This window comes from Pygoscelis adeliae, unplaced genomic scaffold (assembly GCF_000699105.1).
Source record: "Pygoscelis adeliae isolate BGI_AS28 unplaced genomic scaffold, ASM69910v1 Scaffold787, whole genome shotgun sequence".
Classification (NCBI taxonomy): Eukaryota; Metazoa; Chordata; class Aves; order Sphenisciformes; family Spheniscidae; genus Pygoscelis; species Pygoscelis adeliae.
The window spans coordinates 24,766-46,522 of record NW_008825091.1 but is presented as its reverse complement, the minus strand read 5'-3'; the positions used below and the strand labels follow the sequence as shown (position 1 = coordinate 46,522).

Genomic DNA, 21,757 nt, shown 5'->3' with positions numbered 1-21,757 from the left:
CGGTTCAGTCTGTGCGTGGCTGCGTAGAGCGCCGAGGCTCTTTGCTTTCATTGTGGAAAAAAAACCATAATGCGTAACAGGCTTGGGCCTGCCGTCCGACTTGTGAGGGCAGCGCATTCAAGTTCTCCACTTAGACACTTCTTTCTTTCCCATGCCCCAAAAGGGGCTTATTTTCACGTCTCGAAGCAGACTTCTTGTTTTCTCAAATGTTGCGTCTACGTGGAACCTCTTGTAGAAGCAGTACTGCAGCATTGGGTGGCATGACCTCTGAAGGCTCACCAATTCCACGCTTCTTGAGCGCGTTACCTGCCTGTTTCATCTCTTAGAAAGCATTGATTAGGTTTCCTACTGTTTATGTGACTTTTCTACATGGAAAAGACAAGGTTTTTAGCTCCAAGCAAGACTGCCAATTGTGCGTAACGGAGGTAGTGTCATTTCAGGGAAGAACTAATGTTCTTTTGCTCTGGGTGTGTGGCCAGTTGTGGAGGAGCGTAGGCGGAGACTGGTAATCGCGCCTGTGGTGCCCACAGGTTGGTATTGCCGAAAAATAGAAATGACTGTCTGCAAGATCATGGTTTTCAAGGTGCCTTACAAGTGCCTTGGTTAATTTTCTCTCTCAGATTGAGAAATAAGCCCTCTTCAAGAGGCGGCGTTAATGTTATTAGGCAAACTTGCAACTCTTCTCCTCCCCTTCTGCATACCCATGCAGCTAGCATATGAGAATGTGTTCAGCCCCTACCCATGATCACGTCAGGCTCCTCCTCTGTCTAAAAAGGAGACCACATCTTTTAGTTTAGCGATCTAAGCTTTTGAGCTTATGAAAACAGCATGTGCTCAGAGCTTGAAACGGACCCTTAGTGCAGGCTCTGGAGAGGCAGTAGATGAAAGGGCTAGAAACACACATTGCACAAAGTCTATCCACATCAGATGCTGAAATGCGATCGCTTTTAATGGGAGCTATATGTGGTGAATACTCCACCCTCTGAACTAGAGAGGGATTTGACATAATACTGGTTTATTTTCTCTTTTCCACTCTCCTGTTTAGAAATGGCATCAGATGTTTCCTCACTGGGTGCGGCCGTCAGCTCCGGGAACCCTGGACCGGGTGCACAAGCTGGAGGAGCCATCGTTCAGAGAGCCAACAAGAGGCGTCCTGGGTGAGTGTGTGCTCGGGGTGTGTGTGGTGGTTGCTTTTTTGGGGGAGGCGTGTGTGTGAAGTGTATTTTTGAGGAAGCATTGTTCTCTTGAAAGAGTGGTCAGCCTTGTGATGAGGAAACTTGTCTGCTCCTACGCAAAGAAGAATTGCCCGGTTCCTTCAGGTGCGCTGTGTCCAGTCCTTTTACTTTGTAGTGGTATGCTTTGTGCCAGCCGTACCCGTTAAAGCCGGGTTCTGTGTTACATATAAAAAGAGGGGGTTAAAAAGTTGAGTTGCGTCTCGCGGGAGAAGAGGGTTGCTCACCAAGGATTGAGAGTGAAACAGGAGTCGCTGAAGCAGTGAGACAAGCCAGTTGCAAGAGAGGTAGAGGAACAGAGAATGTGAATGTTGGGGCCTTACTCAAACCTTTGCAACTGTGCCCTCTCTGGGAGAGGGTGGAGGGGAGCCGCAATGTGCTTGTGGTAGGCTTTTTGTTTGGCTAAAAATGCCTTTGCAAATTAAAAGGATATTGAGTGGCTGCTCTTAAATTCCTGGCACAAGAAATTTCCTCTTAATTTTCAAGCTAATTAAAATCTCTCCCTGCCCTCCCCCAGTCGCTCAAACTCTTTCCTTCACCTCCATTTGCTGGTGCTCCCACTCCCCTGCAGCTCCTCCCACGCTGTCTGCTACTTGTTCCTCGCACTTCATTTGCGAACACGCACGCTGCCGTGCTGCATCGATGCGCCAGTTTTCCATCCTGAAAGGAAGTGCAGTGAAAAGCCTTTCCTCTGTCCTCCCACATGCACTTACTAGAAATGTCTTTTTTTGACCCTGTTACAGCAAACACAGTGACGTTGTCTGCTGTTGAACTAAGGACGCTAACTACGCACGTCACCAGACTGAACTTTAACTCTTGAAGTATTTTGCCGTCCTCTCTTTTTTTTTTTAAATGCAACCGATCCAAGCTTTTGGGTTGGGAGTGCTCCATTTGTAGGCTGTTGATGGGTCCCTTGAGCAGTGAGGAGCAGTTGGGGCAGCCTGTTGGGCTTCAGATCGCTGCTAGGAGATCCAGAGCGTTTGGAACAGGAGGCTGTGATGCAGCGGGTGCTCCAAGTGGGCTTTCTCTCGCTTGAACTGTTTCCTTGCTGTGTTTCTGATAGACATGTAAAGGAAGCCCCCTTCTAAACTTTGCGGGTTGTTTCACCTTAGCCCCTGGGATTACTTAAATCTTCCTTTCAAGAATCGTCTGCATCCCTGTAGGGACAGACGGAAAAGCAACCCGTAAAGGAGAAACCGCTTGGTTAATAATGATATTCTCGCTTCTGTTTTTCAGGCTCGATTTTGATGATGACGGAGAAGGGAACAGTAAATTCCTCAGGTGAGGGAGGACATCGCACCCAGAAGTTTCTGTTGTGTGGTCTAGATGTGTCTGCATTTCCCCCAGAGCAGGAGCTTGCTGCTCGTGCGGCTTTTCCTCTCCAGCAGCGCAGAGGGAAGCGGGGGGGGGGAGTCTGAAGGAGGCAGTGCTCCACTTCCTTAAACTCTTCCCTTTCTCCTAGTCAGCAGTATTCCTCCGTCTTTGCAGCTGATGCCAAAGCAAAGCTGCTGTGCACGTGGGGTCTGTGAGTCCAGAGAAGGGACTGTGACTGGGAGAGCATCCCGTTACCGCTTTGGATGCGGTCTCCACCTCAGGTCTCCCTGGGCCAGCCCCGTAGTGAGATGAGGTCGGCTGAAGAGGCGAGCCGTGCGAGCCCTGGGTTGAAGCGGTGTCGCAGAACCGTGATGCGGTTGCTGCGTTCAGTACCAGCATCTCAAAAGATTAAATGGTTTCCATAAATGCTTCCAGCAATCCGCTGGTTGTTCCACGCAGCGCTATAGGAGCACTGCTGCTGGCCGAGCCCCTGTTGATTGATGAGAAGAATCTTCTGCCAAATAGCTTATCGGCACAACAGTGAGATGCTGAGCTTTTGTTAGTGCCTCAGACACGTGTTACTTGGTTCTCATCTGTTGTGAGGATGCTTCAATTACAGAGACATCCTTACTCCCAAGGAGTTGGCGAGGCTGCAAGTATCTCCTCTCATGATCCATATGGAACGCAGAAGAGTTGGAAGACCTCACGTCGTTTATTTGTAGTCTCACTACATGGTTTAGGATTGGACAACCCTAATGATACTGGAAGTCCATATGTTACAGTCTCTTAAAGATGACTGCGGAATGGCTTTGCGATGATGATGGTCCTGATGAACGTAGGATTTACCTACTGAGATCGTTTGGATGAGGGTGTTGATTTGGGCTAACTACCTGCAGAGTGCAATTAAACCTCTTTCTTTGTGTTATTGTGCTTAAATTACTGAGTGTGATGCCGCTGTCCTTGATATGGATGTGATGCGGAAAACATCATCAAGGTGATAAAAAATAATTAAACGGTAGTCTTCTAACTAGATAAATGAAGAGTATGGTCCTGGATTGCCTATGCACAGCGGAGTTTGCCTTTTTAACACCCGGCCTTTTTTGTGTGATTTATTAAACCTTGTTCTTCTCTCAGTGTCTTTGGGAAAGAAGTAAGTGTAAACACTTTAAGAACTCTTCTTCCTCTCCCCTTTCTCCTAGATGTGATGATGACCCGATGCCAAATGATAAAGAGAGATTTGCCAGGTAAGAATCTGCTGTGATGCAGTTTTTGAAGCTTTTGGTGCCAAACCACCTTAATGTGAGAGAGATCCTGCAGCACCCTTCTACCTAGCAGTTAGATTTTCTGTCTTTGAAGGAAGGTGCACCGAGGGATCCAGACGTTTTCCTTGATGTTTTTGGACCAGCTTGTTATGAGTGTGATGAAATTACGTTCCTCTTTTTCAACATTTCTTTCAGCTGTTGCCTTGGACTCTCATTCTTTTCTCCTGCTCGAGAAACTTGCAGAGATACAAGTTTCGTGCTTAGTTCAAGTTTTACTTGAACAGGGTTTCCTGGCAAATGGTGTGGTTTGTGGGGGAGTTAGGCAGAAGCTTTCTCTATAAATGGGGGATTTCCTAGAGATCGGGGTGTACAGTAACATTACAGGCAATATTTTGACTCTGATTTCTTTACTTGTTGGTGTCTGAAAGTAGCTCTGTGCCATCTGGGACCGACTGCACGGTATTTTTACAGCTTTCTGAAGCCCGTGGAACTCAATTTAAATATTTCATGGGTTTACTTCGTGTTGATGTGTAATGTTTTTGCCGAAGCGAGGTTCTTTTGTGTATATCCCGAGTGCTGTAAATTCCAGGGTGTCCCCTCAGTGCGAAGGCACGTCATGCTGCGTCTTGCTAAGAAGAAAAGTGAGCAAATACAGAATAGTGGCCAAGACGCTCTGCTTAGTGGCTTGTCTTAAGGAGGGGTCTGACTTCAGAAATCCCTGGAATTGGAGTTAAAATTCAAGTGATTGAGGACATTGGGGAAAGGAGTGCCCAGCATGTTGTGTCACGGAGCAGGGCAGATCACATCGCAGGGTGAGCCAGGAATGACGTTGGGTGCAGGGGCCTTTCCCCGTGACTTCACTGAGGTCACGCACTGAAACTAGTGGTCTAGAAATAAAGGCTTTGCAAAATGCCTATTCCAGAGCTATAAACCTGTGTCAGAGGCAAAAAAAAAAGGGCAAAGCCAAAATTTCAGGTCACCGTCATGCTGTTACCTGCCAGAGGGCTAGCAGGGAGCTCTAAGCCGGGGTTCTCCAGCTTTTTAAGTGGTTTGACTTGATCTGAAGTCGAGCAAATTAGAAATGTTTGCCAGCCCACATCGAATAGCTTTGTTCCCTAGTGCAAGTCACAAACTCTGGGAGCTTAAAGGTATAACAGACCCTGATAATACATTTAAGTGCTAAGGTAATGCAAAATGCCTACAGCATGTGCTTTTTTTGGTGAGCGTTGTAGTGCTGAACAGCTTCATGGCCCTTCAAGTTGAGAATTCCGCTACTGAACTGTGCGGTGCCGTAGCTGGAGTCGGATCTTGGCTCCCTGTGACCCCTGCTGCGGTGTGGCCTTTGATCACCCTGGCTAATACACACATGGTAGGCGAGGAAGGAATAAACAAAGAAACAAAACAACTGCATGTCACTTCCGAATTGCGAAGGCCCCAGAGCCTCCGTCGCTGGCGGGGCGTCAGCAGTACCTATGCGCTTTAATGCAGGGATTATCGCTCGCAGTTTCTGACTCAGGCAACAAGGACAGCGGCAGGAGGCGAAGAGCAGGGACGAAGTCATTGGTGGTGTTAGTGTGCTGACGCCCCGAATGCAGCCGTAAGAGGAGCCCGGCACAGCTCCCCTCTGCACGTGTGCCCCTTGGCCTGCCCGTAGCGCTCGGATCGGTTTTCCGGGGCTGCTCATATCACGCTCCTCGCAGCTCTGGCAGCCCTCGCTTTCCAGTACGTTCTTCCCTCCTCAGGTGACGTGAGGCAAAACAGCGTGGAAGTGACCATGACTACTTTTTGTTTTAAGTGCCGTACTAAAACCTGTTTGAAGTGGAAGGGTACCGCAGCTGACTAATGCTAAAAACGCCTCCTGTACTCCATAAATCCACCGTGTACGTTTTAGATGCTCAGCCTTTGAGAGACTGCACGCCTGCCTCACTGGGCACGTGTGGTACCCTCTCCCTTCCTGGCGGTAGCTTTTGGGGGATTATTTGTTTTCCAAGGCAGCCAAACCTCAAGGAGGAAAACTTACCATCAGCCTCTGTAAAACAAGGTTTGCAGATTCCTCTTCCCGGAAAACTGAAAGTGCATGCAGGTTGGTGGGGATGTCTGTGTGCCTTCTTGTAGACGATGCGCGTAACATCTCTCTGTGCTATTGTCGTGTAGCCATCTCGACTGTGTTGTCCTGAATGGTGTTCATGTAGCAGCGTTACGAAAATGTGTGGTGTTAGCTGTGAATCTTACGCTGTTTGTGGATTTTGTTTTTTTTTAATCTGCTTTTCTGATTCGTTAATACTATCGAAGAGGCTATTGATTATTTTTTTTTTCTTTAAAGAAAGAGTAGTTTAATGTGACTGGGACCCTAATTCTCAGTTCTGCCATTAACCTTCTAATCTTGCGCAGAACAATCTGCACCTCGGTTATATATAAAACAGAGCTACCCCTTGCCTATTTTGCAGTCTCGGTAAGCGTCTTAAAACTTCAAAACAATGTAGATAGCGGGCACCCATTTAACGTGTAATGTTGCAAACTAATGACTGCTTTGTTTTATGGAATTGCTCCTCTGCAAAACAGACGTGTCTGTAGGCTGGGTTTCCTAGTACATCTTCCCATTTTTCATTTCTTTAAACTTTTTCCATTTTAGCTTAGATCGCTGATTTTATTTTTAGGTCTGATGATGAACAGAGTTCAGCGGATAAGGAGAGACTTGCCAGGTAGGAGAATGGAGATTTCAAGCATGGACAAGCAGAGTATTTCCTTTCCTTAATGTTTCTCTAGGCATCCCTTCTCTATTTCCCCCCCCTCCTTCCCTCATCTGCTGCAATAGAGGAGTTGAAACTGAGCAGACTTCTGGAAATCGCTGTGTAATTGGAATTAGGAGGGGAAAGGCATTTAGTCCCCTTGTGAGAATGTCTTTGGGGAATACACAAAAGGATTTGTTTGCCCAAGACCGCAGGGTAGAGCGTGGCTGGGCCATTGCTTTCACTGAGCGCTGTAGCTTTGCTAACCTGTGCTAAGTACAATTTCTCTTGTGCTGGATCAAGGTGCCGAACGGCCTCTTCTCACCTTGGTAAGGTTTTGTTGCGGGAACGCTGTTGTACTATCAAAACGGACATTAAAAAGTGTATTAGTTCAGGTTTTTTCTACCCCTTAAAACCTTCCAGGAAAGGTGGTGTCCTGTGCATTAATTACAGTGATTTAGGCTTACTGAAAACCAGATTTGTTTGTTTTTTTTCCCCCAAGTTCCTATTTGTAATTAATGAGGGACTGTGGCTGAAATGACCGAAGCAGGCATTTTGAATGCTGTACCACTAATGCAAAAATGTACCCTGAGAATGTGCGCGCACAGCTGCAGCTGGTTGAGATGGTGTGTTGTCAGGGCTGCATTCCTCCAGCAGAAAAACATCAGCTGCAAATGTACCCTTACCTATCTTCAGCTGCAAAACAAAACCCGCTTAAATCACTGTCAAGGTTTCTGATGCTTGCCACCCACAGCTCGTTACTGCTGCAGAGCTGAGGGTTGGTAATCTGTGAAGAATGGCTTGTTTTGTGGCTTGCCGTCTTGCAAACTTACCCTGTAACTTCTTAGGACTGTTCCACCCTAGACTCGTTCTTAAGCAACGCGCAGGACTAAAAAGACTTGTCATGGGTGCTGAGAATGCCACAATTCTGGCCAGTTTATTGCCCGCTGGCTGGTTTTAAAACAAAAAAAATACCCCCCAAACACAGCCTTTTCCTAACTGCAGTATTGCATAGCTTAAATATTTGAGGAGATAAGGAAACGCTAGAGGTGGGGCCTGTGAATACAGCAAACAGCAGTGCTTTTCGGGGGTTTCTCCTCCAACGAAGTAGTGACCTTTTCCTCTGTCGCCAGTAGTCCATTGTTGCTGTCGTGCAAGAGCCTGTAGTAAAGAATATTTGGCGGCGGGGCCAGTAAAATGTCTGGTGGTTTCCCAGTAGCTTTTGTAGCGAAGGTAGCTTCCTTTGCACACTTGAGCATGTGAGTTTGGAGAAACTGAATTAAAGGTGAGTGTGACGATTGAAGCACTGCTTTCCCTGAATATCGGTCTCTTGGAGCAAGGTCACTGAATGATTGCACACACCTGGTAGCGATAAAGGCTCTGGTTTTTTGCATTTATCCTCTTTAATTCACTTGCCTGTCTATGTTCCTTCCAACACGTTCATCTCATTTCATTTCCCACCGCGTGCTTCCTTGCATCTGATCCATCCTTCTGTATAGGAAACCTGGCTTTCAAGTTCTGTTTTGAAAAACCCACCTTAGTAACCCAGTTAAACTACACGTGCCGGATAACAAGAACCAAGTCTAAAGAGGTTACGTTCTGATCTCCGGGCGTTGATGGGGACTGTGCCCTGTGAGCAGGCTTGCAGAAGGCGTGTGAAGTAGTCCTCTTCAAGGACTGTAAGTGGGCAGCATTCGTCGTGGTGCCTCTTTAGAGGTCTGTGTGCACCACCCAGGTGTGTGCCTGGTAGACGGTCTGCCCACACTGGCCTTGATCTGTACAGAAATCAGGTGTATATCTCCTCTAAAGCTTTCCCTCCTGCCGTGATATTGTAAAAGGCTCTCGGTGTAACTGAGAAGTATCTTCGTAAAAGCACTGCGAGGTGAGACTCATCTGTTGTGATTTAGGTGCCCGAGTCTTAGCTGCAGCCCTGGCCTCCTTGTACGGTTACTGGAGACGCATGGGTGTCTGAACGGTGATGGTGGGGGGGGATTCGTCCTTGGACAGACAGCGGGTGGGATGAGTTGTCTTAGTCTGTCTGCACCAGTGCTGTTTAAAAGGCAGATTTTCTCAGTAGAGCGAGGTGAACCCCACTTTGAGAGCAGAGGCCATAGTAAAGGAAGAAATCCTTCGGCTTGCTGCAGTGTTGTGGAAGTGATGGGGAAGCTTCTTCCTCTGCTAAAACAGCTTAGCCTAGCTCGTTGCCTTCACCAGATACCAGGGAACCGATGTGATTTCAAGCAAAGGCTCTTGTCCGCAGCAAAGAAGGTCCAACTGTAGACTCTCCTCCTTGCACTTGTTCCTGTGTTCCTTTGTGCACGCCCAGCATGTGAGGCGCTTGTAGTCCTTCTAACTCCCGATGACCCTGATGCATCTCTGTGTTTTGCACTCTGGCCGTGTGGAGGCGTTGACACGGGGAAACGGCTGAGGCTTCTGGCCCGTTGGTAACTTCGTCTTCCTCCTCTCCTCCCCGGGCTTTTGCAGGGAAAATCACAGCGAGATTGAACGTAGGCGAAGGAACAAGATGACTGCCTACATCACAGAGCTGTCAGATATGGTGCCCACCTGCAGTGCCCTGGCCCGCAAACCAGACAAGCTCACCATCTTGCGCATGGCTGTCTCTCACATGAAGTCCCTGCGTGGCACAGGCAATACCTCCACTGACGGCACCTACAAACCCTCCTTTCTCACTGACCAGGTCTTGGCTTGATGCTGCTTTGTGGGAAATACTGCGATCAGAGGGGGGAGTTAAATTGTGGGTGGGGGGAGACAGGCACCCAGGGTGGGTTTAGAGGGCTTCACCTGCTTGGCTCTGGAGCTAAGAGCGTGTCTGTCTGTGAATGCAGGAACTCAAACACCTGATCCTAGAGGCAGCCGACGGCTTTCTGTTCATAGTGTCCTGTGAGACCGGGAGGGTGGTCTATGTCTCCGATTCTGTGACTCCTGTCCTGAACCAGCCCCAGTCCGAATGGTTTGGCAGCACCCTGTATGACCAGGTGCACCCGGATGACGTGGGCAAGCTGAGGGAGCAGCTCTCCACGTCGGAGAATGCACTGACAGGTAAAGCAGCCTGGGAAGGGATTGGCGGGGGTGGGCAGCGTGAAAGCCTGCAGAGGACTTGGATTAAAACCTTCCCTTTGTAGAAGGAACCAAACCCTGGTGCCTTTCTAACAAGGATCCTGCAGCCCCCCCTGAGAATGCATCTAAAGGTACCACTGGTGACACTTGTCTCTTGCTAGTTTCCTAACATGTTACCTGGTGCCTGTGTTGGTGGAAGGACTCGCGTTGCAGCAGCACCTTGTTTTTCCTTCTTTCTTTAGGTCGCATCCTAGATTTAAAGACGGGGACTGTCAAGAAGGAAGGCCAGCAGTCCATGAGGATGTGTATGGGTTCACGAAGATCGTTCATCTGCCGAATGAGGTAAGGAAGAGATTCCCTGGGGAAGTCTCACTTGAGCCTGGAGCTGGACTGGCTCCCTGGCCCCATCATGCTTTTATTTCAGCTTTTTTTGCTCATTCTGACATAGACATGATAGAACATGGCTGAGCTGTCCACACAAAGCTAACAGTCGAGTTCTTGAGACTTTTCCTTGCCCTATGCTAAGATAGCTCTCAAGACTGTTGTAGAAGATCCAGTTTCAAGTAACAATTTGTTTTGACCCTGTGTCACCTCCCTTCTTGAAGTCTGTAGAACGAGGGCTTTTCACTTGTGCGGAGGAGATCCAAAGGTTCATCCCCGTTTAGGGAGTGCTTCCTCTTCTTCAAGACTGTCAGATTGTTTTGATGTTGACCAAGAAAGATAAAAGCCTTTCCCCTTGCATTTCTAATTCTGGTACAGGTGTGGCAACAGCTCAGTGGATCCAGTCGCTGTGAATCGTCTCAGCTTTATGAGGAATCGCTGCAGGTAAATAACACAAGAGTTACGGGCAAGCACGCTGCATTGCTAGGAGCAAAAGGAGCTACAGCTCTGTCATCAGAGTGCTGGGGACACACTGTGGTGAGTGTGTAGGGTAGACTAGGACAGCTCATAGAAGAGTTTGGGTAGATGGGCTGGTAGAGGAACCAAAGTACCACTATGTTGAGGAAGATAATCCTGGGGAAGACCAATCTTTCTTTATTCCAAGATTGGATTTGAAGTCAATTTAAAACCACACTGTTGCTGTTGGGCTCTGGTGTATATTGTCCCTTTCTAATTTGAAATTGAGATAGATTCCAACCTATTGTGTTCTTGGACCCCTTGCGTTTATGTTAAGTCTTTGTTCTGTTTTTTTACCCTGAAGACGTTCTGTGGAAGCTTTTTTAAAACACAAGTAGAAACCTTGCCTGACCTTACCCCGGTTTAATACGTAGCACAATCAGGCTGTTTCTCTCTCCCAAGGAATGGCTTAGGTGCAGCAAAAGACGGCGAACCCCACTACGTCGTGGTGCACTGCACGGGTTACATAAAAGCCTGGCCCCCCGCAGGTAATGAGTGAGCTGAAGTGTTCAGTTGTGGCTGTTTTTAAGGGCATATGGTCTGAAGTTGTCCATTCTGTGAACTGAATGGGCCAGCAGATGCTTTCCCAATGTATCTTACCACTTTTTCTTATTTTAGGATTGAACTAATTTTTGCAGATGCTGGATCAGAGATCTTTGTCTCTGAACGGTAGAGATACTGTGGAGGATGAAAATAATATCACGCTGTCCGATATGCTAGCTTGTGCTGAAAGTTAGAGATCTCTAACCCTTCTGGCAAAAAAAGAGGGAGGGGCAGGCAACTTAATTTACCAAATTCCTTCATGGGAAAGGATATTGAATTACAAAACAGGCTGGAGAGACGTATTGAAGTCAGAACTGCATGTCTTTTTCCTCTGAAATGAGCAATTTTTCCTGTATTAACCTTGCTGGAATTTTTTGGCACTCCCCTCTCAGGTGTTTCACTGCCTGATGATGACCCGGATGCCGGCCAGGGCAGCAAGTTTTGCCTCGTGGCTATTGGCAGGCTCCAGGTGGGTAGCATCTTTCGATGGTTCAACATTGCCTCGTCCTAAAAGTCCACAGAGTTAAACTCTTCTGTCTGAAGATGTTCCCTGCTTGCCACAAATCCGACTGCAGGGCTGGCTGGTCAGGAGAAAGCAGCTCTCGCAAGATTCGATAACGCTGTACCTGTCTTACCTTGCAGGTCACTAGCTCACCCAACTGCACAGACATGAACAATGTTTGTCAGCCAACAGAGTTCATCTCCCGACACAACACCGAAGGCATTTTCACCTTCATAGATCACCGCTGTGTGGCTACGGTTGGCTACCAGCCACAGGTGAGAAAATGGTAGGAGCTTTCTGAGAAGGAACTCCTGTTCAAACTTACTTTCCCTCCTCCCTCTCTTGTACATCATGGCTCTGCTTGTCTAACAGAGCCAATAAAACGATGCCCAGGGCCTAAACCAGACGTGTTTCTCTTCCACCGGTTGCTTTTTCATGTGCTTTTCCAAGTACTTTGATCATTGGAAGGATGGGTGGCTCTGGATTATGTCTAATGTCAATTAAGGTCGTTTTTGCCTCCATTTGCGTTTGAGATCAAACGTTAGTCAGCCGCTGTTGTGCTTCTCTTTAAAATACAGCACGCCGGTTCCTGTACTTGGTTTGTGTAACGGTGATTTGGTGGTGGGGGAGCAGAACTACCTGTCCAAAGTGGAATTAATGGGGCAGACCTGGAAGAGGGAGTCTGCCTGCCAGATGAACTGACTTGAGATCTCTCCCAATTCTTTTAAAATTAGGAACTTCTGGGGAAAGACATTGTGGATTTCTGCCACCCGGAAGACCAACAGCTTTTGCGGGACAGCTTTCAGCAGGTAAAACACTTTAGCTACCGCTTTGCGTGCAGTGTGGTATTCAGATTGGAATCTGTCTTGGTGCTTGCAAAGCAATGACGTTAATTGGAGAACCAAGAGAAAAGTAAACCGTAGATATTTCTCCTTTGCCCGATGGCAAACAGTTACAGATGTAGTCACAGAACTGTAAATGTGCAAAACAAAACAGAAGCATCTGATGTCTTAACTCTTGAATTCATCCTCTGGCTGCTAGTCCAGTCTGCTTTTAGGGCCAGAGACGTGGCTACAAAGTGCCTACTTGAATGCCATGCTTCTGTGGCTGAAACACTGGTTCATCTCTAGGGCCCAGCCCAGTGCTGCAGAACTCGAAATGGATGTGGTTTGCTTGCCCTGTTGTCGTTACTCTTATTTCTGAGGGCGTTGGACTTGTGGCAGGGCAGGTAAGACTGTCCCTGTGCTTTCATGACTCCAAAAAGTAGCTGCTCATATCCATTTGTCCAAATAGTTGGAATCAGAAGCAAGAGCATGTGCGTCATTTACTGGAGGTTTTTTCATACATCTCACCAGTGCAAAGAGATAAGAAAAGTGAAAGCCAAAAAGAGGATATTAGATTCCCCCCCCCGTATCATTCAGGAATCAAGATAGCGTAAGGGAAGAGTAGCGGTGCCATTTAGTTGGGGAAATCCAAGATACAGTTTTGCAGGCTTTGAGGCAAAGGGCCATCACAAGGCTTTAGTGGGGGGTGGCTCGTGCTCAGAAGCAAGTTGCTCTTCAACACCTTCTTTTATCAGGTACTACTGATGGCATTACGTTTTTTTAGGTGGTGAAGTTAAAAGGCCAGGTTCTGTCAGTCATGTTCCGATTCCGATCCAAAAACCGGGAATGGCTCTGGATGAGAACCAGCTCCTTTACCTTCCAGAACCCCTACTCGGATGAAATTGAGTACATCATCTGTACCAACACGAACGTCAAGTATGTACATGGAAATGACTTGCCAACCACCAGTGGTAGCACACCAACCTGATGGGATCTTGTCCCAGAATAAGCAGCGCAGAACTGCGGGAGCTCTGGCCTCTCCCCCTCACCAAGCTTCCCATCAATTTGCACAGGCCCTGGAGAAATTGCTGAGTCCCGTGAGCGCTCTTTTCCTGGGCCGTGGCAGGCACTAGAGGACTATAAAGTGCGAGAAATTTAATTCCTTTGGCTGTCTCGGTTGTATGGCTTAGCAAGCTGCCAAAGTTCAGCTCCGGCAGTACCTTTTTTAACTCTGGTTGCTGGAGCAAGTTTCCTGTCCGTGTGTTTGCATTCAGAGCTAATATTAGTGAAGTCTGCCTTTGAATGTAGCTCTTGGACTCGAATAACAGTCCAGGGGGGCAGCTGGTCCCTCCCCAGAGAGTGGCTCTTCACGTGAGCAGGACTGTCTGCAGCTGGTGGCAGAAAGTAAACACTTTATTTTTCTCCACTGCTGTAGTTTTGTCCTTGGATTCAGAAACGAGCTCCAGTGGGGAGACTGCTTTCATTGCTGCTCTCTTCTTTTCCCTCTTGACTGTTCCAGTGGGTTGGTGCGTCTCCTTTGGGAGTGACCAGAGCTGCTCTCTCCTCCCATGAGTGAGCTCTAGGCCCCTTACAGAAGAGCAGCAACCGAAATAAAGAAAAAAAAAAAAAGCAAAAAAAAAAAGCCTGCATGTGATTCTTAACTGCAGGCTCGGTGAGTGCAGCAAATGGAGTCTCTCCAGCCAGGCACACAGGAGGCTAGATTGCTTGTGGGCAGGTGAAAAGCTGGGATTTTTCTTTTTTTTTATTTGCAGTGAGGCAAGGACCTAGAGTGCCAGTAGCACTTCTTCCCTTCCTGCAGCTGGCAGGCTGATGCTTTCTGATGAGAAAGCATTAAGAGTTGAGCAGTGACAAATCCCTCTGGCTTTAAAGAGCTGTGGTCTGAGTGCAGGGCTGAAATCTGATGCCGATCTGAAACGGGCCTTAATTCCTGTCCCGGTGTTAGAGATATCTCTTTGAACTCATTAATTCCACACGCATCCATTCTCACATCCATACTACGCTTTCTAGAAGCACTGCATGCGTTCAGACCAGAGAAGCAGCAATCTGTGTCTGATCGTGTTTGAGGTGCATTTTATCTATGTGCATCTTTGCTGGGTTATCCGTATTGTTTCATCTTCGGGATCAGGTACTACTGGAGCAGCAGCCTGCAAAAGAACTGTCGAGAAAACGCTGGACTCTTATTCCTTTCTTGTGGGAGTTAAACATTAACTGACTTCTGACAGTTAACAGAAGAGCATAACGAACTCCACCACCGTCTTGGGCTTAAAACCTAAAGCTGCTGGTGGTCTCTGCAGGCTCCAGCTCTGGAGTGTCTGACGTAGAGCCGAACGGAAAACCTGGGGGGTTTTTAGGTTCCTACCACCTTTGCTTGTGCTTTAAGGATGGTGCAGATCTGGCCATGCTCCTGGTGTAGGTTATTAATTGCTCCCCTGCTCAGTGACTGAGTGGGAAGGGGCAGAGCCCTTTGGCTCACAGCCGTTAGCATTTAAGATCCCCCCCCCCCCCCTTTCAGAGACCACGGAAACTGAGTGGAAGGATCCTTCACTTGAACAGGTTTTGCAAAAGCAAAGCTTCCAATCTTGTCCGAGACAGGTGCACTCTCCTACACACAGTAGCCAACTGCTTGCTTTCGTCTGGTATCTTTTAAATATATTTTTTTGTTTTTTCTTTGCTTTAAAGGAACTCGAGCCAGGAGTCTCGGCCTGCCCTGTCAAACTCAATGCAGAGGCCCCAGCTGGGGCAGAGTGTCAACCTTCCCCTGGAGATGGGCACGGCACAGCTGCCCTCAAGGTCAGGAGGTGCTCAGCTCCTTTTACCATGCCTCTCTTGCTGGTTCTGCCCTCCTGCCAAATAGCCTTCCTACCCAAACTTTCCTCTCTGCAGCAATGAACTCCTCTGGGCTAATGAATCATTGGTGTAACCACAGAATATCTGTTCCCTTGGCAATCGTTTTTAGCAGCCGGTGTTCTCCTGTTACAGACACTTTCTATTTTAGGCAGCAGCAGCCGCCACAACAGACGGAGCTGGAGGTGGTCCCAGGGAGAGAGAGCCTGTCTGGTTACGACCACTCACAGGTAAGTCAACGGGGTTTCGGTTACTCCCTGCGTTTGTTGTCCTGCATTATTTAAATTACCTTTTGCTGGGGCTTTAAAGGTGGCCACACAGGATTGACTTGAGGCTGCTGAGAGTTTGGAGGGGAAGGTGTTCCGCCTTGGGTTTTGCTGGATCTGCTTGGCTTGATTCGGATCTGCCCCTGTGGCGTCCTCCCCGCTGTGCCCGTGTCGGTGCTGCCAGCCCTCAACGGCCACGCTGTCCCGATAAAATACGCAGGAGTCCAGAGAGCAGCCCGGCCTCTTGGGTGCGAGGTCTTTGCCTGCAAAGCCCTCAGCTGTTCTCCGCGCTGGCTGCGAGGCCGCTGACTTCCTTCGCGCTTGAGGTGCTGACGGCTCACACTTACACCTGCCCCCAGGTTCCCGTTCAGCCTGTGACCGCTGCCGGCCCAGAGCACAGCAAGCCCCTGGAGAAGGCGGAGAGCCTTTTTAATCAGGAGCGGGACCCGAGGTTCAGCGAAATCTACAGCAATATCAATACAGGTAGGGAGTGCTGGGCTGTGAGGCGTGGCCAGGGCCACGTCGCGTGTTTACCCGATTTTGGCTTCAACCCGAGCGCTCTTTGCTCCTTCCGAAGTCACTCGGAGCGGTTCTGGGTGCGGAGGCTCAGTGTGACTGTGGGTGTGGCAGCCCAGGTCTTGCAGAATAGTGCTGATTTTTGACGCCGGGTGGATAATTCCTGTCTACGCCGATGTGCTGTTGTGGCAGCGAATTGTCCTGCAGCCAACATTTTGCTGGAGAGGTGTGGGGAGGGAGCGGGTGAGAAGGTGTCTCTTACTGCCTGCCTCAGTCTGCTCCTTCCTGCTTGTCCCCAGAGAGCAGTTCTCTGTGTGTCTAGTCTGAGCACAGAACGTAGTGGATGCTCTAACCGCAGAGGACCTTAATGCGAAGTTTATTAGAAAATGGAGAGGAAATAAAATTAAACAGGCTTTTACAAAACCATCTGGAGTCCGTGTCTGGATAAGGAACAGCCATGTTTGATGCTTTGGCTCAAAACAGTCTTCCTTCACGCAGGCACGTCTCTTGCAACTGGTTCTCTGTCCCTGTTCCTCCTGCAGAGACTTTCTCAGCCCTAACGTGAATCAACCTCTCTCCACAGACCAGAACAAAGCCATTCCCGCCAGCACGGTGCCTGCCAACCAGCCCCTCTTTACGCAGGGAAACACTTTCACCCCATCGCGACCTGCCGAGAACTTCAGGTGAGGCTTCCTGCGCTGTACGTTGAACGGCCTCGTCTTGATTTTTCGTCTTGTCCTGCAGTTGTTCCTGTTCTGTTTGTGTGTCCTTCTGCAATAGCCGAGTGTTGCCAGCCCCTCTCTGCGTGGCAGCAATTGTCCATAAATACGTAGTGTGCACAGAAATGCCCGTCCAGGCACCGGTTTCTTTGAGGGGTGGGGGAGGGGAGGGCTCCTGCACCCCTGCTCTCCTGCCTGGTGCTGCTTTGCTCCTGGTCAGAGGTGCAGGAGTTTTGAGGCTGTGCATGGGGTCAGCAGCGTCGGCCAAAGCAGGGATTTAGCTGTATTCTCTACATTTGGCCATTCCCAACACACATGAGAAAACGACGGAGAGCATATCACGCCAAGGCTGTTTCTCTGCTGCGCCAGTCCTCGCCCTCATCTTCACCTCCCCGGCTACTGCCTTGATTCCCTGATAACCCCTCTGCTCCGCTGCTTGCCGAAGCGTGTCTGCAGGGTAGCTGCGCCTCTTGGACATGCTTAGACTGAAGCCCAGGAACCGAGCTGGGTGAGAGTAGCCTTGCCCACAAACCCAGCAGCTCCCACCAGTTGTGTCCACAGCAGGGCAGCGTGATGGGCGCTGGCACGTGAGCCAAGTTACCCCACATTTCTGGGCTCGTTCGTTCCCCCCCCCCACCCCCAGTAACTTTCACGGGTGGTGTTTGTGCCTCTTCGTCCTGCGTGTGATACCTAGTGTCCTAAGAGTGCCTCTTCTGTCTTCCAGGAGCAGCAGCATGGTACCTCCGGTGAACATTATTCAGCAGCAACCCTCGTCAGCGGGCCGGATCTTAGCACAGATTTCGCGCCACTCCAACCCAGCTCAGGTCAGCGGAACCAACTGGGCTCCAGGGACACGGCCAGCGTTCACACCCCAGGTAGCAAAGCCTGAACCCTCGGTGCAGGCCCCGCGTCCCCACTGCGTTACAGACCCTTCTCGCCGTCATGCATCAACCTGCTCTGTCTAGCTGAGTGACGGAGCAGCGCTGTGTGCCCGTGCGCTTTCGCCTTTGGGCCCAGTCCAGCAACTTCTCACCCTAGTTAAGACGAGGTTCAGAGCAAATGCCTCTCTCCTCTTCCTCTCCCGTTTCTTGCTCTCTTACAGCAAGTGGCATCCCAGACGGTGAAGACTCGGCCCCCTTCCTTCAGCATGGGGACTTTCCAAGGCACCCCATCCTCCTTCAGCCCCATGGCGGCACCTGGCTCTACGGCTTCTCCTACGGGGGCTGCTTACCCGAACCTCGCCAGCCGTGGCACGGGCTTCAGTGAGTGTGGCTTGGGGTGCTGGGGAGGCTGGGGTGGCAACAAAATCCCCTCGGAGGAAAGCCGGGAGCGTCAGCCAGAAACAGCCTTGGCGTGATATGCTCTCCCTCGTTTTCTCGTGTGTGTTGGGAATGGCCGAATGTAGAGAGCACAGCTAAATCCCTGCTTTGGCCGACGCTGCCTTTGTCACCTTGAACCGTCGTCCCACCGCAAGGCTCCCGGGCAGATGAATTTTGAACCGTTTTAAGGCTGGCTGGGAGGAAACGAACCCCTCTGGGACTCCCCTGCCTTTGTCCTTGCTCTGCCCCATAGATGGGTACTGACAAATGCCGTAAGGCGTGTGACAGCTTCGTGGCTTTTCCTGGAGGGGAGATCCTACCCCGTTAACTAGGCACCGCAGAATGAGCTGTGCGCTTCCCCGTCCCGTTAGAGGATCACGGAAGCCACAGCCCTGCACCGGGAATCGTTTGCTGACTTGTTCTCTGTTGAACAGCCCCGGAGGCAGCGCAGACCCCCGCCCCGTTCCAGGCGCGGGCAGCCGAAGGTGTGGGGATGTGGCCGCAGTGGCAAGGACAGCACCACGGCCCAGCGTCCGGGGAGCAACACGTGCAGCAGCCGCAGCCAAGCCAGCCTGAGGTCTTCTCAGTAAGACGGTGCTTTTTTAACCTCCCGAGCGAGGACTGGTGCGGGCCGATCTTGTGGGAGCGAACGGTCTTTGCTTCCCAAGCGTGGGCAGCGGGCTGAAGCGCCGGGAGCGCGTCCCTCTAGTTTGTAATATCTGCTGAGGTCTCGAACCTGTGAATAACCCGATGGAGCTGAAACTGGAGGGGAGAGGGCAGAGAGGCCTCAGCTGGGCCGGCTTTGTGTCTTGGCCCGCTGCAGGACCAGTGTGAAACTCTGCCGGCTCCGCAGTTGAATTAACCCTTCCAGCTGCAATTAAAAACAATAACAAAAAAGCCAACGCGCCCCCCCCGATCCAGTAAAGTGAAGGTAACTCCTGAGGGTTCGTGCTCCTCCCGTGGTTTGCTGCCCCCTGTTTCCAAAGGAGTCGGTGCAGTCGCTGCTCACGACTCAAACTGGCTGCTCTCCTGCAGCCTCGGACGCAAACCCTCCGTGCCCCTGGGAGGAGAGGGACCGTCCTGGTACGCAGTACCCGCTCTGGCAAACTCCCTGTGGCTGAATTACCGACGTGACCTTCTAGTCCAGGTACTAACTCTCTCCTTGTATCCTCACAGGACATGCTGACGATGCTGGGAGACCAAGGACCCAACTACAACAATGAAGAGTTCCCAGAGTTGAATATATTCCCTTCTTTTTCAGAATAAAATAAGCCCTAGGGGAAGCAGATTATAGCTCTCTATAATATCCACGTGTAAAGGAAAACACCTAAGTCTTTTTTTCAAAGACTGCTGAACTTTCTAAACACTTCCTACCTTCTGGAGGCGAAACTCTGCCCGACAGCCCGGAGGATGGATGGCCGTGCGGCAGGAGGATGTTGCGGCTTCGGGCACCTCCTCTGCGCGGTGCTGGCAGTGGGGGACTGTTCGCCTGGAGGCTTCAGGACTCGAGTGCCGCGAGAGCAGCTGCACTCATTGACCGAAGGCCCCGTGTTTCCGGAGCCGCTCGCGAGCGGTTTTCGTTCTGCACGCCGGGTCGGCCGGAGGGATTCCTGTCTGGAGTACAGACAGCCCCTCCAAACTCCTAAGGTGGCTTTTACTGGTTTTATTTCAGTCTTCTATACCGTGACTCTTTTTCTATAAAACACAAAGTATTGTAACTTTTTAAATGTTGGAAGAGACTCTTCCAAGCGTTAACCCTGTATAACGCGATTCTGGAGGACGCCTGCGTAAGAATCCTTGTCGTAGGCCGGCTTTCGCGGAGGAAGCTCGGCCGTCTTTGGAGGGTTGTTGCCGCGTTCTCCGGTCTGGGGTGCTTTATTTAGGGATGCCCGTGTTGGCAGGCACGCTGGCGTCTGTTCGGATGCCGTCTCTCTTCTGTGAACTGTGCAATGAATATGGGCCTCTCCAGTCGGTGCGACCTATGAAATCCCTCGGGGCCCAGTCATTCGTGTGAATGACGATAGTTACGCGAGCCATAAAAAAATATTCTCTATGTAGCTTTGTTCTCGATGCATCAGTTCTGCAGCTGATGGTTTCTGTGCTGCCCTGAACCGATGTTTCAACAGGCTTTTTGTCAGCTTTCGGGGCGGGGGACGGGACCGCTCCGCGCCGTCCGTGCGATTTTACCACAGATTAGTCTCCCATCGGGCAAATTAGGAGTTAGAAATACGTGTGATCTCTCGCCATCATCAGAGCAGCAATCTGTCAGCAGGGTGCTGCGCTAATACTGATGCTGCAATGCCATCCGTATAAGGTGCGAGGGACTCTACAGCCTTGCACAGTATCCCTGGATTATTTACAAATCCACAAATAAATATCTGGAGGTGGCTGGTCGGATCAACAGAAGGGCGTGTAGCAGAAAACTATGGACAACAGCACATCAGGTGTTAACCATCTCTGACAACATTAGCCTTCAATGCTTTTTTTTTATATATATATATATAATTTTTTTTTTTTATTTTAAACCTTGAATTTGAATCTTCTGGCTTCTTCAGTGGAAAAAAAACACTTGCTCCCCTCAGGGTCTGTAGGGGCTGGAAGAACGGCTTGATTCCCCCTGTGATGGCAAGCCTTGCTTCGATTTCAACGGGAACGTTTGTTCATTGCAGAGTTTGACTTGGAAGGAAACCTGGCACGGCTGCAAGGGGGGAAGAATACGAAGCTTTCCTGGAGGCCTGGTTTTGTTTCGGGTGAAATCTGGGCAGTTCTCCCTCCTCCCTGCGTGTCGGTGGGGCTGCTCGAGACCCCCGGGCTGGCCGCCAGCGTCCCCTCTGCTGGCGTGGGGCAGGGATGTGGTGTTCGGCGTCGCAGGTCTTGGTGGTGCGATGACGGGGGAGACCCTCCGAAGAGCAGATTTCGGAGACGTACCTAGCGGGTAACGGCCGCGCGGGGAAGGCTCTGAAACGTTTGCGACGCTGCCTGTCGGGTTTCAGTACTTGCAGAGACCCGGAGAGCTTCCTCTTGGTAGTGGAGCAGAAAGCTTTCCTTTGTTCTCCTCCCCTGCTTTTGTCGGAAAATTAAGATTCAAAGTTGTTTTTTCTCACTTCACCACTTCCAAATTTATCTCCGGAAAGGTGGGAACCTCCCACTGGGGAGTTTGGAAACGCCCCGTGATCCATCCCCGTCCTTTTACCCAGGGAAACTGCTACCAGCAATAACCCCGACGGGCCCCTCCTCGTGCGCAGCAGCCCCTCGCGTCCCACGCGTCCCCGGTGGCCGGGCTGCGGAGTTTGGCTTGGAGGAGAATCTGCTTTGTACGGTAGCGAGGTGTGAACCGTCCCGGGTGTTCATACTCGGGCTCGCGACTCCCGCTTGCAGGGCGAAGGGGGCACGCGAAGGACCAGCGCTGAGCTGCACCCTCGTCCAGCGTCGGAGCCCTGCCCACCCCACCGGACGGAGGACGGAGCAGCGCTCGGCTGCCGAAGGAGGAGGAAAATTCCCATTTCTGTAGAAATCGGGCCTCGGGGAACTCGACCTTTGTGAAGCTACAGCTCTGACGCTTTCTGGAGCGACGTCCTTCAGCTGCTGAGCTCTGTCCCAGGGCGGCAGCGGGAGCTGGACTTGCCCCTGGTGCTTCGAAACAACCCCCCCGCCCCGAGCGCGCCAGGACCCGGGGGCCGCGTGGACGAGA

The 21,757-nt window shown here is 50.4% G+C and overlaps 1 protein-coding gene across 6 annotated transcripts in view; it reads left to right on the top strand.

Moving 5' to 3' along the window:
• The window catches only part of ARNT (aryl hydrocarbon receptor nuclear translocator), a 28,630-nt gene extending 8,787 nt beyond the window's left edge, over window positions 1-19,843 (top strand). Inside the window, exons 2-23 of one of the 6 annotated variants that reach the window (XM_009326989.1) lie at window positions 1,046-1,157; window positions 2,469-2,513; window positions 3,746-3,790; window positions 6,466-6,510; window positions 9,022-9,235; window positions 9,384-9,597; window positions 9,681-9,746; window positions 9,858-9,957; window positions 10,375-10,440; window positions 10,915-11,000; window positions 11,448-11,524; window positions 11,698-11,832; window positions 12,292-12,366; window positions 13,166-13,317; window positions 15,082-15,192; window positions 15,398-15,476; window positions 15,872-15,995; window positions 16,612-16,711; window positions 17,472-17,622; window positions 17,850-18,009; window positions 18,501-18,652; window positions 19,243-19,843. In XM_009326989.1, the coding sequence (XP_009325264.1) occupies window positions 1,048-1,157; window positions 2,469-2,513; window positions 3,746-3,790; window positions 6,466-6,510; window positions 9,022-9,235; window positions 9,384-9,597; window positions 9,681-9,746; window positions 9,858-9,957; window positions 10,375-10,440; window positions 10,915-11,000; window positions 11,448-11,524; window positions 11,698-11,832; window positions 12,292-12,366; window positions 13,166-13,317; window positions 15,082-15,192; window positions 15,398-15,476; window positions 15,872-15,995; window positions 16,612-16,711; window positions 17,472-17,622; window positions 17,850-18,009; window positions 18,501-18,652; window positions 19,243-19,332 (2,397 nt within the window). In that variant the 5' untranslated portion in view covers window positions 1,046-1,047 and the 3' untranslated portion in view covers window positions 19,333-19,843. Of the gene's footprint in view, window positions 1-1,045; window positions 1,158-2,468; window positions 2,514-3,745; window positions 3,791-5,844; window positions 5,892-6,440; window positions 6,511-9,021; window positions 9,236-9,383; window positions 9,598-9,680; window positions 9,747-9,857; window positions 9,958-10,374; window positions 10,441-10,914; window positions 11,001-11,447; window positions 11,525-11,697; window positions 11,833-12,291; window positions 12,367-13,165; window positions 13,318-15,081; window positions 15,193-15,397; window positions 15,477-15,871; window positions 15,996-16,611; window positions 16,712-17,471; window positions 17,623-17,849; window positions 18,010-18,500; window positions 18,653-19,242 lie in introns of those variants that run through there. The other 5 variants (XM_009326990.1, XM_009326994.1, XM_009326991.1 and 2 more) reach the window with 5 other exon arrangements.
• The last annotated feature ends 1,914 nt before the right edge of the window (window positions 19,844-21,757 follow it).